Consider the following 19,313-nt stretch of genomic DNA (forward strand, 5'->3'; position numbering starts at 1 on the left):
GTGTTTTTCCTTTCCAAGGGGGTCAAGGGGAGTGTATTTAGAGTTGCAGGTAATTTCTGTAATTACTTGAGTAAGGAGTGGTTGTCAGGCTAGGGATGACAGGCTTTGGCCCTTCTCTCCTAATCTTTCCAAAGGGAGTAATGTTAAACACTAAAGCTAGTCAAAATGCCAAGTGGCCTCATCCTGAAATGGAACAAAAGGGAGAAGCGTTGCAATTTCCCTCAGAACAAAGCTTCCTAAAGTATTATCAGGAATACTTAACAAATCTTAAAGTGCTTCATTTGGTAAGGTTGGAGAACAACTGTTATTTGAAATCAGTAACTGCAACACAACCTTTGAACAGTTTTAATCACATTACAACACATCGTATAGCTCTCCTCTCTGCTGACAGAAATGCTTAATTATAAAAAATTGAAATAGTGCTCTTAAATACTCCAAATACCACAGCATCCCAGTTTCTACTTACAGCTTCCTCCTTGCTTGTCCCTGGATTGGAGGCACAACAGTGTCAGTTCCTAACCACAAGCCTTCTGTGCACTTGTTTCTCTCTGTCCTTGCAGAGTGCTGAAATGCAGGACCAGCTCCAGGTTGAGCTCTCGTGCAAACCCAGTTGTTTGATGATGGTTGCTACAAGCAACAATTGAAGGTTCTCAGAAATTTTCAAATCAGTTTTAGTGGAAGAAAGATTCATAAGGTACATTTCTATGAAGAAAAGTGAGCAATAAAGAAGAGTAGTTTGTGATGTATGAAGTAAATCTGTTCTATTTGTAAGGAGAAAAATACTATTTCTTAAGATACGACCTTGGAGTAATGTTTTTCATTCGAAGTAGGAACTGCGTGTGTGTTTGCACATTGCTAGCAAGCTGTAGGCACCACAGTATTTATAATGGTTCAAATGGAACCTGCCAGGACTGCACGAGAGGRTTACAGCCAGTGTTGTGAGTCCTGCCCAGCCTCAGCATGCTCACCTGTGACTCCTAGTAGGTAGCAGCTCAACCCAATGCTGTAATTTGGATGTGCTTCTAAAAGGGAATTGCAGCTAGTTTAAGCCAGCAACAAATTTTGACTCATAAACTGTGTCTGCTGGCTGAGATTTGGATCGCAGAGACAGGATTTTATCAAATCACTGTTTTTTCTATTTTCTACTTACTGAAAGAARGAGAAATCAGGTTTTCAGATGGACAGAGATTCATGTGGCTGACCCAAAGTCACAAGAAAGACTCTTACTGTCCTGCTTTTGCACAGAGAAGCAGCGTGGCTGGGACAAGTACTCAACGTTTTTCCAAATGCTGCTGCACACACATGAAGAGAGAAACAAAATGTCCCTGTAACGTAGCTGGATCTCACTTAAGACAATTTAATAAATTCAAAAATAATAGAGATATAAATTGAAAGTACATAGATATTTGGGACAATTCTAATAATCTTTGGGAACCTTTAGCTTACTTTTTTCAATTCTTGYGTTAGATGCAAATTCTTCAGGCTTTAGTAGCTTGTGATAGTAACTCCATGGGATCCCTAGCAGAAAGGTGATTAACTTGCACAGGCATTAGCCAGCCTGCCGTAGCTCAGCTGAGTCTGGCTCAACTTATTTCTTGTGTTCTCCTTGTACATTTTAAGACAGAGCATGAGCACTTTGCTGCTTGTCTTCTGTGTTACTTGCTCTTTCCTCTTCTGCCTTTGCTTCTCTGATCTTGGTCGCTAGCGAGACCTGGTTATGTTGCTTCCCACACATAACCATAACGAGACCACGGCTGTGTGATCCTCTTATTTTCCTTTCGTTTCAACAGTTCGCTAGGATAGAATGCTCAGAGCTATCTGAATTTTTCTAAAGCTTGGCCATGCCAAGAGGGTTTTGCTGCAATGCTTTCTTCTCTCCCTGCCGCCGCCCCATCYCACTAAGATAAATGATTCAGTAAGATGCTTGAGTGTTTCAGTGCATGGTGATGAGAAACATGAAGCAATGAACTTCTAAGCTACTGGGGAAGACATCAAAGACTCAGATACAAGGAAGGTCTGTCCTGATTTGGGATCATTGGTTGCAGCGTGAGGTATGTATTTTAGCAGGGAATGCCTGAAATTCAGCACCAAAATTCCCGGGTAGGCRTATGACCACAGGTACTTGGCCCTTTTGTGCTCAGGCAGACCATTTGTAGTATCTCACCTAACCTTAGCATAGGATTTTCTCCTAAGGACCGACAGTAGAAAATGCTAACTTTACTGTTTCAGACCACTAAMAAACTACTGTTTCTCCACTTTGCCTTTCTGTAATTAAGCAGAGACAGTGATGGAGCTGTAATAAATGAAGATAGAGTTTAGCAATGAGGTGCCAGAGAAATCTCTGCATGAGAGACTAAATTGTCACAGACTTTACTGTACCTTGAATCCAGTAACAGCTTTGTACTGCCTTGCATGTCTGTTGCTAGAAAATAGTGAGAGGGAAAGCTGGAAAGCAGCTCTGCGGAGAAGGACCTGAGAGTCGTGGTGTGCAACAAGTTAACCATAAGCCAGGTGTGTCCTTGTGGCTAAGGAAGCCAATGGGATGCTGGGGTGCATTAGGAAGGGTGTTGCCAGCAGGTCAAGGGAGGTGATCCTCCCCCTCTKCTCAGCCCTGCTGAGGCCGCATCTGGAGTACTCTGTCCAGTTCTGGGCTTKCYGGTACAAGAGAGACATGGACCACTAGAGAGAGCCCAGCATAGGGCTACAAAGATGATCAGAGGGCTGGAGCATCTCTCTTATGAGGAAAGGCTGCAAGAGCTGGGCCTGTTCAGCCTGGGGAAGAGAAGACTGAGAGGGGAACTTATCAATGTCTGCAAACACCRTAAGGGAGGGTGTCAAGAGAACGCGGCCGGACTCTTCAGTGGTGCCCGGTGACAGGACAAGAAGCAAGGGGCACAGACTGAAACACAGGCAGTTGCACCTGAATATGAGGAAAAACTTTTTTACTGCGAGAGTGACAGAGCACTGGAACAGGTTGCCCAGAGAGGTTGTGGAGTCTCCTTCTCTGGAGATACTCAAAACATGCCTGAATGCAATCCTGTACAACGTGCTCTAGGTGACCCTACTTGAGCAGGGGGTTGGACAAGACGGTCTCCAGAGGTTCCTTCCAACTTCAAACATTCTGTGAATCTGTGATTCTGTGAAATGAAAACTCTTGGTTTCAGGCTGATTAAGTGTTTTGGAATGTTTGCAAACAAGACTCCTGYTTCCAGGAGTTATACTGGAAAAAGGGGAAATGACAAAAGCTGCTAATTGATTCTTTATAGTCTGCTCATTAGTAAATATGCACTGATAATACACAATGTGTTGATATATACTCTGTTTTGAAAAGCTGAGACTAATTACTGAAAAACCATGAGGACTCAAAAACTGAGTTTTATGGGAGTTCAGATCTTGTTCTGTGATCACAGAACAGGTTGGATCTATCTCCTTTTACAATAATCATTTGATTGKTTTTTTTCCTTCTGTTTAGGTCTGGCAAAACCCATGGGATTAGTTGAAGGTCCAGGAGGCTTGGGCCAAGGGGGAATGGCTGCTACACTGAGAGATGATAGCCATGAATCGGAGACTAAATATGAAGAATATGGTTACAACGCCCAACTCAGTGACAGGATATCACTGGACAGGTCCATCCCTGACTACAGACCAAAAAAGTAAGTTGAGTTCCACATTGTTATTGCAGCAAGTGATTGAATWGTTATTACAGCAAGTGATTGACTGTTGTTCTTTGACCCATGATGGCATTCTTCTCTCTGCATCCCTTGCTCGTTAGTGTGTGATAAGTTAGTTGTACATACACCCCTGAGTTTAATGAAAATTAAAAAGACCAACTGCAATCTCGTGTGTGAAGAGCTGTGTCATATGCATAGCTAATTCCATGAATAATGCATCGATACGCACATTCAGAACCTCAGATCAAAAATTACTTCAGGATATTGGTGTTGATTGAATTTGGTTCACTTAGAAAAGGCCAAGTAAGGCCAGCCGAGTCCAATGCTAGAGGTGGGAACTTTCATCTGTGCTTGTGGAAGTCATGTGCAAAGGAATGTTTGGCAATGACAAGACACTCTGCATAGACACGAGTTGCTTAAGATTAAAAAAAGAAAAAAAGGTCAAATCATCTGCCTTTTTTCTAATTGCGTTTGTTGTTCCTGTATGAGAATTGTGTGGTTGGGGTCAGTAATGTGCTGAAACATGAACTAAGTGTAATCCATCAGGATCCTATAATTGCAATAAGATTTTTTTTGTCTTTGGAATATGTATGTATTTGTATTCTAGTGTCTCAGTCTTCACATGTCTGTGCTGTGTTTGACATTGCAATTATATGTTTAATATTTGTACTGATTTATTATATTTTGTATTAAGTGCCTTTCAAATTTTTCATGTTTATGTCGTTATGTATCTTCTAGATGAGAAATCCTCTCTGTCATCCTACRAATGACAATCAGTAATGTCTTAATGCAGACGAGATCAGCAGCAATGTCTAGTTACTCTCAGGAGACAGAATTGAAAAGAATACTTAATTAATTTCTAATAATAATCTTCTGTTTTAAAAACCTCACTGGGGCTTCTAGGCAGAAGCGAAAGTTAAATAAAAAGTATCTTATTAAGTGGAGAGAAAAGTTTAGCCAAGCAAAACAGCTGTGCTCTGTGAGCAGATTACAATTGAATTAAGATTTTAGGCAGTTCAAGCTGCCAAAACCAAAATCCAGCAGAGCACAATTTCAGTTTAACTACAAATTTCATTAGCTGTGTTACATACTAATCTAATCTCAGAAGTATTTACTCAACGTTTGTGTTCTTAGACACTTGCTATCCCAAAGAAAGCCTAGATTAAACAGATGATAAAAAAAAATACTGCTTTAATGTCACATTTGGATTGATATGTTGTAAAAATTCAACATGGAACTATCCTGGGGAAAAGGTAGCTGGTAGTTGTCATGCAGCTTTTGGAGTTGCACATCAGGTCTGGTCCTAAGTCCCTTAAAATCAGTGTGAAAGTGTTTAAGTGCAGGTCAGTGAGATTTGACCAGGCCTGTTGTTAGCTGCTGCAGTCAGCTGGATAACGAATAAGAGAGGTCAGCCAGGAAATACGAAAGTAAAGGTTGCAAAGCTTTAGTCTAGCCCAGTAKCTCTCTGAGGCATGAGAGAGTTTGAAATGCAGTGACGTTTCATTTCAGATGATGCTCTTCCACAGTTTTACTTGGAAGCTTTGATGATTGATTTAGATAAGCTTTTTGACATGCTCATTTTGGGAATCGTATAAGGCCATGCTGCTTGATTAACTGTCTGAACTACTGGGAGAACTGCCTTCCTTGTTACATTTTGACACTTTTGAAATGGTTGTAGTTAGATCTAGGTGCTGGAAGTGAAACACTTGTCTGTAGATATTCAAGAGTTGCAGAAAAACCCTTCAGATTGAATTTGCTCTGAGAAAGGACTGAAAGTTCAGAGAAGGTAGAAAGATGGCTCTTGTATGAAGAGTTTTATCCACTTGTGTCAATAGATTCAGCTGTCATTTGTTTGCCATATTGTATTAGATATTTCTGCTGTCGTTCTCATGAGCTGCAGTTTTTGTCTCTGACGCCTCCAAATGCGCAGATACTCAAATGCGGGCTCTCTTGGGAGCCTCTCGCGTTAATGGGGATGGGCAGTTTTCAGTCACTACTAGTGCCATGTCATGCCAGAGCAATCAGGCTCTTTGGCTGCCCCATTTAGTGCCATGTCTGAATGCTTAGCAGATACTGAGCGCACGTCATGTCATAAGGCAAAGCTGAGCCTGACTTTGTTTGGTGTAGACACTCTACTCTCAGCAGATCTTGGCGAGAGTGAGGTCACCAGATCTTTAAGAGAGGCTTTGGGAAATAATACAATCAATTCTTGTTTTGTCCAGCTCTGTATGCTGATTTGCCAAATGGCTGCACCTTTCTATCTCTCTTGATACAGTTTTTATCACTGAGCCCTTATCGGTACGCTTGTGATTTAAATTCATGTCATTCCCAGCATTGTGGAGAGGACTCTTCTTTTTTTAAAAAAAAATAAGAGAAACAAGATAGAATTAATTTCCAAGGACATGTTTGAAGTCTGTGGCCAGTCTGGGAAGAAAGCCACCCCTCTCGATTCCCATTCCCGATGTCGTATGTATTAAACCATGCTTTCTGCCCATTCTGGCTTCCATTTAAAGTGTTCAAACCTCCATATTTACATACACCAGTAGGTATTGAAGAAATAAAACAAGAAAATTTATGCTCAAGTCTCCATTGCATGGACAMAATTTATAAAAGTAAATATGATTTGGTTGTGCAAATATGGGACTTGTCATATCCAGGCATATTCTTATATGGAACTTGTATAWTATAAGTTCTTTGAAAAGAAATTAGATTAGAAACATCAGCTTTTGGTGCATTTTATCTTTGAACTCGTCCCTTATCTTTGTCCAGYGTCGTATTCTGGAGGAATAAGCCTTTTGTCCCATCTGCTAGCATACCTTCAGTGAGTGTTCAGCAATATAATTGCTTTCCGGGAGGTATTTTCATCCCCACGCAGCAAATTAAAAAAATATGTTATACTAAAGAGATGTACAGTCAGGCAGTGTGACCATGAAGGCTCCTTAATTGGAATCACCTCTATGTCCTTTTATTGCAGTAAAATCTGTGAGCCTGTGTAATCCCACTGTCAAGATGCGTTTCCCGTACGCTTGCCTTGTGCTCTGCCTTCCTACCGGCTGCCTTTGCAGATATTCCTTTGAACTCCAAAGCCTTTTTTTAAGATAGGAATCACTAAGTCAGTGCAGGAGACAACAGCAGTTTTTATGCCTGTTGTTTTTGCGTGCTGAATCGAAGCTATGACCATAAATAGCTTGCTGGCGATTACGATTCGCATAATAATTACAAAACTATAGTTTGCTCTGAACGTGGTGTGATAAATATGTCTCAGTTTTTTCTTCTCTGATATTGCACCTCCCACAGCTTGAATACTTACCCTGTCTGCGTAGAAAGTAGACAACCCTGGGGAAACTGTTCAGAAAAACACTGTGAATTGGTATTTCAAGATATGTTTACTTTCAAGAGACATGTAATATATAGATGTTGAAATTTTGTTTTACAAAGCAATGCTAAGCTTCCCCGGCAATTTAAAAGTTTATTCAGTGCGACCTTGAACACTATCTTCATAAGTTGGATTTCACCAGATGTACTGATTTTTAAGTTATGCTGCTGATCTTTCCTTAGCGAATTATGTAAGTCTTTATGGTGAACATATGCCTTGAAGCAGCTAGACAGAGAAGACAGAAGGACCAAGTAGCAGGAATGAAATATTTCTGAGTACAATACAGAGCAGAATACTCAGGATTAATTATGGCTGACAGATAACTATTTACAAACATTCAGCTAACAGTTCTAGTATTGAACAAACCAGGGACTTTACTTCATGTATTCAGTAGAAAGTACGCTGTATCTTGTTGATTAATTAAAATACACAAAAATAACTCCAAAATAGTGGCCTGGTTAGTAGTGATTGCTACTAACTACCTGAACTCCAGCATAAATTTTATAGAAGTACTTAGGAAATCTACATTAATGACGAAAGACTTTAGCAGGATTTTTTTTTTTTTACAAGCAAATTAATAGTGCTTGTGATGGAGTTACTTCGATCCTTTGTCACGCAAGCACACACCAAGCTTAAAAAACATTTGTCAAGTTAAGAGTAAGCCAGAAAAAGGAGAGGAAAGACACAGAAACATGGAAGGGAGCACTGGTCTCTGCAACTCCTTGCTGCAGCCCCATCATTGCTGAACTCTTTCAACGGCGAGGCTACACAGGGAATTGCTGGATAGTGCCATTTCCTAGCTACTTACTTGCCCTCTTCCTCCTCTTCTGCATTCCTTGTGAAAGTTTGAGTGCAGTGTGCACAATACATAACATTTGCTCTACAACYGGTTGCTTTTGTTTCCATTGTGGAAAATACGTTGCAGACAGYTTAGGAGCAAGGCAAGGTGTTTAACCTTCTGATTCCTCTTCTCAGCAGTAAAGTACGAGCAGGACTTCCTAGGCCTCACTAACATACCCCTTTTCTTCCGTACAATGGGACAAAGAGAAGCTTTTCCTGTTGGGAGCAGGTTATTTTTCCCTTGGAAGCACGTGGCTAAGCTAGGACGTATTCTGCGGCTCTCCAGGGAAAGTGTTATTTAATGGTCCAACTTTATTGGATTCATTCCGTTTGTGTTCTTCCTTACACAAAGCATGGGCTGTGATGGTACCAACCTGAGCACCGAGAGGGGATGAATCCAGGGTCAGCCGGTGACCCTCATGCATGAGAAGGCGTAAGCACATGTGTTTCTATCAGTTGACCCTRTGTATAGACGTGGAGAAGCCTTGAAACCTGCTCACAGAATTGCTCAAAAATGTGCTCGCCTGTGTGCCTGCTCTTCTTGCCGCGGTGTCCACGTGCCAGTGTTTGAACAGTCGAAAGTAGATCCTGAGCACTGCAGCTGAGATTTTCATAGAGATCTTGCAGTATTAAACAGAAGTGCCCAGAGCCACCCACTTAAATCCCTGCTTAGTCATTTACCTTCAAGTGGCTTAATTTGTTGGGTTGCTGAGGAACAGAGAAAGAGGAGAGGTTTAGCCGGGGCATGCTAAGTCACTGCGAGAAGCTCCAGAAATGGCCGCCGCTGTCCATCCATCCTTTTTAGGGGCTGCTGCCTTTGCTGCTGCCAACTGTAGCACGAAAGGTGGCAGTCTGGGCTGGTGCTCACACCTTCCCAGTCGTGCCCAAGGGCAGAGGTGCTACAGCCCTATGTAAAAATTGACTTTGTTWTTAAGACTCAAAACCTTAAGGAATTTCATTCAGGAGAGGAAGAGAGGGGAATAGCCCCAAAACTTAAAAAAGCTGTTTATTTTACAATGTGTCATCCTGGAAAACTGGGAAATGTTAACTAAGCAGATGCTTTCAAACATACACATCATCTCTCAGGATAACACCAATTACCCTGTTCTTTTTGGTACACAGGTTGGATCACAAGGAATTGAATTAAACAGGTTGAATACAAGTAAACCTGGCATTTTCTAACTTTCTGACACTTGACTTTGCAACTTAAATGACTTTTGGTGATTCTTTGCATGCAGGACACGTCCACACRTATGCACCCATGCACTTGTCAAAACCACTTGCTGTGATGCATTATGCATGCTTTTGAGTAAAGTTAATACRATCCTGCAGTTTCCATAAGAGCTAAATTGGCTTTTCCAAGAAATTGAGGCCACTTGGTGAGGATCTTTAATTTAACTGATCTTCTTTGTGCAACTTGATGCCGAGTGCATTGTGGCAGTTCGGCAGTAACGATAATACTAATACACRGATTCAGTCTGCTGGATCTATCACCCGAAGAAGATACTTCTTTGTGTTACGGTCATGGATGTTTGTATTGAGAAAAATCAGCTCTAAAGTACAAACTTATTAATGCTGAGGGAAGTCAAGTCTTCAGCCATAAAAAGCAGAGGAATCTAGGTCTTGAGGAAATTACTTTCATTTATTCAGTTCTTTTGTAGAGGCGAACATTTTCGTTGCTTGCTATAGAYATTTCACAATAGCAAAGGAATTGCATCTCTGGGGCTCTGAAGTGTAATTAATGGTTCACTCCACACTATACCTAAGGAAAAGCTTTTTAATTACCTATCAGAAAGGATTCTGGAATTGATCAAATAGTGCTATCAAGGGGGCAGACTTGGTAAATAGACCTCTGATTTGTTCATTCAAGGATTTAATAAGAGCAGCTAGTATGAGGCCAGTAGCTAGAAAAGCCTTTCTGTAAGAGATTGTCCTTCAGGGCCCAGTGAGTTTGAGGCTTTTGAGGACACAGGAGGCTCACCTTTAATTTTGACCCTTTCTAGTGGCTGCAGAGCTTTGTGGAATCACTGTGTTTTGGAGAACATCAGTCAGCAGCTCTGACATGAATTTGCAAGTTCTCTGTCGCGGGGAGAAGGTGGTGGCCTGGAGCCGCAGCCTCTCGGGCAGCTCCTGCCGTCACAGCAGGAGCACGGAGGAGGAAGGCAGATGGCTTGTGAAGAGCATCAGGTTTGGGGTCAGTGCACTGGGGATGGCTAGACCAGGTATTGTTTAATTTGCTCTGCCTCTGCAGCTTTCCCTGCCTCATGGCCCRCTTTTTAAATCCCCTTGAGACTCTGGATGTTCTTCCCAGTGCTTAGGAAAACAATGCACAAATTTCCAAATTAAAGCCTGTGCTTAGGATTCTGCCCTGGTGAGCCAGAGCCTGGCTGATAGGCCCCATCAGAGGAAGCCCCCCTGAGCTGGAGCAGAGCCAGAGTGGGTCAAGAACCAGAAATGCTACTGAGCAGAAAATGCCAGCTGAAAAAAAACAGATAATTAAAATGTTCTGTGTCAGACTGAAAAGGGACATTTTGAAATCTGCTATGAAATGGTTATTTTAAAATGTTCTTTATGCTAATCAAACATTTAGTTTCCCATGAAAAATTTAGTTTCAAAATAATGACTTTTTTGACAATAGCCAATACCAAAACTTTCAGGTTAATATTAGGTCAAGAGGAAGTGAAACATTAGTTGAAGTCGAACATTTCCATTTTTTCAGCTGATGGAGTTTTGCAATAAAAGTACAAGGACATGCACATTTTGATTTCAGTGAGGTTTCTTTTTAAATAGAAAACTTTTTTTTTTTTCTTTTTTGCACCCACTCTCAATAATTCTTAAAAATGCTGCTAAAATTCCGAAAAGAACATTTTGGCAACACTAGTAGCAAAAGCAAACTTAGAGAAAGGGAAAAGTAGAAATGGAGCGGAGAGAATTACCTCTGGGTAACAGATTGGGATTGTTTATTGGAGGGGAATTGAGTAGGAGATTAAACTAACCGAAGTGTTTTAATTAGATCCGAGATCAGTGTCCAGCCGTGGGGTCTGAGCAGCGACAAAGGGGGCGGCCGTGCACGCGCGCTCCGGGGCTTTGCGCACGTCTCAGCCAGCCTGGCCCAGCTGCGCAGATCGGCTGTTTCGCCTGAGGCTGGGAGTCCCCTACAATTAGCCCAGGCCCATTTGCGCGCACGTGGCGTCGCACGCACCGTTGGCACGCAGAGACGTTCCTGGCTTTGAGCTCACCTCCCGTCTTGTCTGGGAGCGGAGGGGGCTGGTGGGGGCRGAGGCGGTCCCTGCACCGCTTTCGCCGTGGGAACCGGGCTCTCTCCTCTGCTGCAGCACACGGCGCTTAGGGTTGTAATCCTGGCTCGGCTCATTTGGGATGTCAGTTGACAACCTAAATTTGTTCATACTGCTGCCTCTGGGATAGCTGTGCATATCTGTGTATCCCTGTGCATCCCAAACGTAGCACAGGAGTGGACGGTATCACTGCGTTTTGAGGAACRTTTTCTGTTTGATTGTCAAGGGCTCAGACTGGAACAGCGCAGAGTCCACGACGGAGGGGAAAACCAYCTGCCTCCCTCTGGCTGCAGAAGGCAACTCCTGCAAATCAGCCGCACGGCCAGCCAGGTGTGCTTTACACCCCCGGTGCTCTCTACTTGTACGGTGCCTCAGTGTCTGAGACCTATAGTCAGACTTGGCCCAGTTTACAGAGGTATTGGTAGGTCTTCCAACCCCCGCTTGACCTCTATGCTCCCTGCAGAAATAATAGTGTATTAACTGGAATGTGGGCTCAAACCTTTATCTCCAAAATCCCGTGTAACCGTTAGGTCTTGGGATATTTAATTAGCTATACGATGTAGAATTGCTGACTGGGGAGAGATTAATACTATAACCACGTTTTCCAGTAACAGTAAAAAATTACTGAAAAAGTTGCCAGATGGTTTTTGAGGCCAGCTGATAGTCAGGTATTTTCTTCTGGCTACTTTGTCTGCTTTTGCTTGATAAATAGAGGTAGGGCATCAGTCATTCTAGGACCATGAAAATGCCCAGGTTGCATTGCAGTAATATTTTGTCYTCTGCTCTGCTGTGCCTAGGGATTGGTCACCCTGTGGAGTTTGGGTGGACAGTGTTAAAGTCTTCTGCAGGACCTGGCTCAGAGCTGGAGAATGCTGGTGAGCCAGGCTCCGCGATGCTGGAGTGTCTCCGCAGCAGCAACGCTGGACACACTGCAACATGTCATAGTTGTTTCTGATATTGAACAGCAGTTCTCTCTGGCCTTTCCCATTAGATAAGTTATTGATTCCCTTTTGGTTAGGGCTAGCTAGGCTTTCTAATTAAGTAGTGACTTTAATTATAGCACAAAGTGTATAACGTAGATCTTGATTATTAACGCTGGCCTTTGGGATAAGGAAAGGAGGATCAGCAAATTCAAATGAAATAGAATAATAAAAATGAAAGACTGTTTCCAAAAACCCGCTTTACATTCAAATGCTGTAATTTCCATCTTGTTACATTTTTGCGGTGTTTTTCTGTCTATTAATTGTTGAAGACAAGTTTCTTCATGACTGTCAGCACTAATAAACRTATATTTAGTGGAGGTTGAATTTGATTACCTATGGAGCATGATAAATAACTGATTGAATACTTTATTTAAACACAGTAAGAGTTGAAACAATTCTGTGCAATTTGCTTGCACTGGGAAGTATGCTTGAATACATAAATACCTTAGCTAAACTGGGTTGCATATTATGTAACACTGACTAAAAGTTRGACATCTAATTGAAGGTGGTCAACAAGGCTGTCTTTATTGTCATTGGAGAAGGAGAAGACATGGTAGAATTACTGGAGATATGTAGTGTGTAATGCTCTCTGGAGATCTCTTCCCTCAGAAATCTGGAACTTAGATGGAATTTCAGGCAAATACTATCCTATGAGTTAAATGCTCAAAGACATGAATAAACGAGAGGGRATTTTTTTGTGTTAGCAACATGTGTTGAAGACTGATCTGCCACCATGGGGAAACCAGGCCATGAGGCTGGAGGCAGCACTGTTTTCAGATGATCAAAGAGCAGTTTTGCCTCCCTCAGTTTTTCTTACAGAGGACAAGGGTGGCTCATTGTGACCTGCCGCTATGCAGGTGCCTTATTCACATGATTGATTTTCTTTTTTTTCTTTCTTCTTTTTTTTTWWAAAAAAGTATGTTKTTCYGGGTATAGTTGTTTTCTGAACTTGAAAGTGGAGAGCTGCAATATTTTCTTAGCAGAAGGAGTGTTTCCTCTGTAAGAAYATCTATTTTGGGGTGCTGTCTTCAAGTTGTGTATATTATAAGTAAGTATATGTCCATAAAATGTGGCTCACTGAGTCTAATGCTGTAGAAGCACTACCCAGGCTCCAGCAGGGACATGCAGCTCGCCGTGTGGACGGTGCATTGGCGTTTTAAAGCTGCTTTCATCTCCCTCCCCTGGGCCTGTTGCTGATTGTTGCCTGCTATCAGTTCCAGGGAGAAAAGTGTATTCCTGTAAATATCTCAGCTGTCATGTTATGTTACACTCCATGATATCACATGAGAGGATGAAAAGAGGTAAYAGGACAAGTCAGGCAGTGAATTTGGGTTGTGTTTTTTTTCTTTAAAGATTTCTTACATGTACTTCAGTTAAACTGTACCTTACGTCCTGTCTTAGTGGCTCTAAAGGAGTTCCTTGTAATGCTTTTAGATTAAGATTTTCCCCTTTTCCTGCTTAAAATGAGCATGCTAATTYGATTCAGCCCACCATGTGAGCTGTGTGTTCTCTCCAAATGCCTTCCTGAAGTAACTTAATTACCTAATTTTAGTGTAGAGAAAAGACCATTTTGTGTGGATGGGTCGCACAGTATAAGCAAGTTAAGGTTTCAGGTCAAATAATACGAGGAGTTTTTAGTTGTTGTTGTTTGTRTCCTTGTGATAAAAACATGAACAGGCTAAGAAGTCAGACAATTTACTCTTCTGTCTGAAATAAAACTGAATTGTGGAAGTTGGGGCAGTGTTTCATTTTAATAGTGTCAGTTCTTCCTTGTTTTGCCCATGTCTCTTGTTTTGAGTGAATTTAGTACTAATAAAAGTGAGAAGCTTTTCAAGTTGGCCAGAGCTAGAGGTACATTACTGATGCAGGCCAACAAATGTAAGCTCTGTCTTGGTCACCTTGATCAAGATGCTTTCCAGGTTTTTTGCTTTCTGAAGCAACATCTGCCAGTTAAACTGCTTGATAGTCTTATGTGAAGTGTGAGGCCTCTGTATTTACTACTTTATTTTTTTCTGAAAAATTCTTGGCTTCTATTGTGTTGTTTCTAAACATTGTGCTATGATCTCAAAAACAAGTCAGAGCCAAACTTAGTCTCCATGTCAGGTACAACTGCAAGGGAGGTTCAGGAATTGCAGGGTCAGGTCTCTTCCTATACCATCCACAGCGTTCATTCCTATCCCTAAATTCTTATCGAACCAGCTGACTGTCACAGTGAGAAATCACTGTGAAGCTGAAGCAAGGGCAGTTTTGGCCTTCATCCTACAAAAAATTCTGCAGCAACTGAATGTTGTCTGCTGGAGAAGTCTCCTTGCCTGCGGGGGACCCCGAGGCCCTACTTTGGGCAGCCAGCAGCAGGCTGGTCCCTGCTACTGGGACTTGAGGCTCCAGCACGCCTACAAATGATCCATGGTATGTGTTACTAAGCTTCTGAAACCCCAGGTAGTGCAAAACCCCCTCCCGTTATGCGGGAGAAAGAGCTCAAAGCATGAGCTGTAGTGTACAGCAAGTTTCCCCGTTCCTATGGTTCTTGGTGTTCCTGCGAGTTTGGAGGAATGGTCTTGTTATCCCTGGGGAGGTCCAGCTGGGAGACTTCATTTTGCCCATGCAGCTTGTGATGGAGCCTCTCTAACTAGTTAGAGGTATTGTAACAGCCAGGCCACCGAGGAAAGCACGATGAGCTTCGTGTTCCTGATACAGTCTTTCTTTTTCACTTAGTGTGCAAGTAAATGCACCATCATAGAAAGATGACTGAGTTCAGAATTAATCTGTGTCAAAGTTGCTCSTTGTGAAGAAGCCACTGGTATGGGCTGCAATTTGTTAAGGTGAGACTCCTCTCTATTTTACTTTGACTGCCTTTAATGTATACATTAGTACAGATATGAAAATACAAATATGGAATATACTCAAATCAGGAGGAAGGCTAGGAGTCTCTTGCTCTGCGGGAGGTTGACAGCAGTGACAAAAGAAGGAGGCAACATTATTATTATTATTATTATTATTGAGAATTGTAATATAATCAATATATTGGGTAGGGAATTGCTTCATGGTGATGAGAAGCCATCCAAGGAGAACAGCAGAGCTGGCTACCTAGCACAAAGACAGATCTTTCCTTATATATCTGATTAAACAGATACAATGAGAAATGGCAGGCAAAATATAAATTCCTTGGTCTGAGCAGTGCACCCACAAATTTTTTGGGAGGTGTAAGGGGGATTTATTAGCAAGACATGAGTCAGCTTTAAGCTGTAGGAGATTTCATGTCTAATTGTGCATTGCTTATGCAGAAGGCTGCCTGTTTCTCAGCTTCTAGAAACTAAGCCCTATGGAGTTGCATTTTACCTGTGTAAGATGCTTTCAGATTGTCAAAYAGTTCCTTAATTAGTTTATTTTCGTCTTTGCTCCAAGGGATGAGTATATTATTTGTTCTAAGCTCCCAGGCTTTTGTTAGTCTGCATTTATGTATTTTGTCTTCAAAATGACCTAACAGTGGGCTAGCCTCTAGGGYAGTATGAAACATACCTTTCCAGCAGAGACAGTGGTTCAGATTTGACTAATGGTAGAAGAATATTAACAGCAGCAATAATAATTAAACAAAAATGCACTAAAACACCCTTAGGTTCTGCTGTGAAGTTAGCCTGTACCCCTAAAATTCCAAAGGAAGAGCATAAATTTCAGTTTTGTCTATCCAAAAAGGGAACACTTGTCTCATGCAGCAGCTGGAGCGAGGTTGCATCCCCTCTGTGGATATTTCGTTAGGGCATAGTTTTCCCAGAGGGYCACGAAGCAGTTTACATTAAACTCGAGATAAAATGACACTGAAGCCTTGCTCCTGGATTTTGTACACTGCCTGAAAATATGTGCGTGACCTAGAGCTAGTTTATTGGCTTATTGCCTCAGTATTATTAACCCAAGTGTGCCCAAGAGATGGGGAGTTTGTAGTCTGTTTGCTCATTGAGGAACACTCAGCTCCTTTACCTGMCAGATCTGGGAATCTCTGGAAGCAGAGGGGAGAGTTTCACAGAACAAACCTTTGAAGCAAGTACTGAGAATGGAGCAGGATGAATGCGTCCATCTGTAGGTGAGACCTGAAGAAGGGCGTCATTGTGGCTACAGCTTCAGTCTGTTGGGCAGRCGGTTAGTGGAAATAATCTGTTCCCCCGCCCTGCAGACCACAGATCTAGATTTCCTTCTGCTTGGAAATTACTTTCAATCTCAAATTTTCTATGGGAAAGTAGGAAAAAGCTCCAGAGAACATAAAGTGGAAAAAGAAATACAGTCTAAGGAAAGCATTGGGCAGGAGCAGTGTGCGAGTGCTGAAGTACAGTGGCCATAGATACGTGAATTCAGGAAAATACCAGTCTATGTCCTTGGCCCATCTGTGTTTACAATTATACAGAAGTACCTTGCTTGGTTTACATGTACCTAATTTCTGTCAACCTGAGTGAGAGATAAGCATATGCCGACCTGTTTTTATGAAGCAGGGTAAGAGCTTGTAAATATAAAAGCTCCCTGTATGTTGAAGTGTTTTGCTGTTGTGAAATGAGTGCCCTGGTATTAACTTTGTGCTAGACTGCAAGCATGCCTGGATTTTTTTTTAATTGTTTTTATTTCTAAATGTAACCAAAATTAAATTAAAACACAGGAGCTTTCTGAAATGCATGAAATAATTAGAAGATAAGAAAGTGTTGTAAACATTTAACTACTAAATGCATGAAATTGTTTAATACTCTGTTGTTCACCTCTAGCTAGCTTTCGATTTAAACAAAAGCTATGAAAGTGCAGTTAGGCTCCAGTCCAATGAAGCACTTAAATATGTTCCTAGTTTTAAGTGTGTGAGTAACCCTAGTGAAGGTAAGGTGTGCTTGAATAGGACACTCCACAAAATAATTGTAATACACTAGGAAGAATCCTRCAAGTATCACTGGGAAGGACGTAAAGCGGAGGAATGCCCAAGCAGCACTTCAACATCCGATTGTTCACAAGTTTTGACAGATCTGGTTTTGCYTTGTGATTTATTCTGCAGGCTCCTGCTCCAAAGTGTGTTGAAATCTTTGGATGTGCTCCACCACCAGCTGTAAAGAGGCTTAGGTGCTCAGGCAGCTTCCCCTGTGGCCTCCTGAGCAAAGTCCGTGCAGCATGTGCACCTTCACTTGTCCTCTCTGCCCGCCTCTGAGGGATGTGCCTTTTTAGAAACATATGGCTGCTGCTGCCAGTTTCTTTGCTCTATGCCACTGAAAGCATCTCARCATTGTGGATTTAATACTCCCATTTTCAGTGCTAAATCAATGTTCTTTATGCATTTGTTCTTGGAACACTAGACTATYTGAACCATAACTCTTCGCACATACCATAAACTTGGTCTGCTTTCACTCTGACAGAAACCAATCTATTTAAAGCAAGAGAAAAACCCTGTGACTACTGTTTAAACCTTTCAAGGCCATTGCTCGTTAGCTCAGTTGACTTCTGCATCAGCACTGGACACCAAGCGCTCTGGTTAGCAGAGTCACAATCCTTTGTGGAGCCTCCTAACCACAGGAACAGTGGGGTATTAACAGCTTCTCGCTGTCGCATCAGCAGAGCAGATTTGGGGGGGTTATTCGGTTCGTAACTGACATCCTGTTTGCATGTTTACTCCTCCAGCTGCCCTGGTTTTGTACATGGGTAGAAAGAAACATTCTGCTGCATAACTGGATTTGACCAGAGACTAAAGCAGGTCTCCTGTGAAATGTACTGGAGCCCATTAAAAAGAGGATTGTTTGCCAAGTATTGTTGTATGTCCTCCCTAGACCATAAAAAACATTGTTAGCCAAAGTAATAGTGGGAAATTATTACATTCCGCTATCCTCCTTACTGCCACATGCAACATGACCACAAGCCTTTAAAGAAATCCATGAAGAGCTCTACAGTAGTTACCTTGAAAACTTCTTTGTTGCCCTACATTTCCAGGTAACACTGTGATACTCTGCCTCTGTCCAGCATTAACAGTGCCAGCTGAGGGATTGAGATAGTCAACGTTAAASAAAGGTGTCTTGAATTTTTAATATTAAATACTTGCAGCAAAATTTTAAATAGTCAAGGATAACTTTCTGTGTTTACATATTATTATCAGAGTGAAAAATAGCTTCAAGGATACAGCAACCTATTTTGTGCAAATGGCAAATGATGAGATTACTCTTACGCATTATTTATTGAAAATTATTCCTATGATTTTGTCCACTCCACTGTTTTTTAATTATGTCTAGCATGAACTTCAAGTGCAAAGATTGAGAGAGATTGCCAGAGAAGGTGGTGTCTTAGGATGGGTAGTCTGCTTTTGGATATCTGGGCTATTACCTTCTCGCTCGCTGCAGACACACTGGGATTCATTGATACTTTGCCATAAAAATCCTTGGGGGGCTTTGATGCATCCCCTTGGGTGGCAGAGCATTTCTCAATGGGAAGATGTGCTGGAAATCACTGTTGRAAACACAACTGAAGAGCTAACTTCACATTGCTGGCTGGTACGTAAGTACCACTGGTGGCGACAGGAGGAAGGGGTGCCACGGGATGGCAGCCCRTTCTGAGAATGCGTTCTAGGAAAGATTTTCTGACTTGAATAACTCATTGTGAGCCTTCCCTATTCAAAATATGAGAACTTAGTTTTTGTGAAGCACTGAGACGAGATTGTAGTCTCTGTCCTCCCCAGAGAGTGTAATTCCCAGAATTAAATTTCAGAAAAATTGCACAAAAGATAATGCTTTCTGAATATATTTTGCTGACAAGAACTTGGAYTCAAAGTCCTGCTAGCGTTAATAGGTAAAATTCCTCTAGTTTTGTCCTTTATTTAGTATCRCTTCATTGATTTTTCACTGATGCTTATGTTCTGCTTAGTTTTGAGTGCAAAGATATCTCAAAGCAGAACATTACAAGAACAAGTTTGTATTTATTTTTTAACCTGTCAGGTTTTCACTCATAAAGGTTGAAAGTTAAAAGTCCAGTTAGAACAAGGACCAGGATCTCCCAGAAATCTTGAGAATTGGTTGACACATCTTAAATATGCCTTTAGTGTCCAATAAATCACATAAAATTAGGTGGAATACATGTCATCTGAAATTTAGTTAGGCTCTTTTTTAATGGTACCACACTTAAATTTAAAATAAGAATAAAA

At 41.6% G+C, this 19,313-nt stretch overlaps 1 protein-coding gene across 2 annotated transcripts in view; it reads left to right on the forward strand.

The window, feature by feature from the left end:
• Window positions 1-19,313, forward strand: part of GALNT9 (polypeptide N-acetylgalactosaminyltransferase 9) — a 154,155-nt gene that overhangs the window by 26,162 nt on the left and 108,680 nt on the right. For both annotated transcript variants that reach the window (XM_085321073.1, XM_085321074.1), the window contains exon 2: window positions 3,473-3,653. In XM_085321073.1, the coding sequence (XP_085177199.1) occupies window positions 3,473-3,653 (181 nt within the window). The remainder of the gene's footprint in view (window positions 1-3,472; window positions 3,654-19,313) is intronic.

Source organism: Rhea americana, unplaced genomic scaffold (assembly GCF_003343005.1).
Source record: "Rhea americana isolate MKP2758 unplaced genomic scaffold, rheAme1 scaffold_68, whole genome shotgun sequence".
Classification (NCBI taxonomy): Eukaryota; Metazoa; Chordata; class Aves; order Rheiformes; family Rheidae; genus Rhea; species Rhea americana.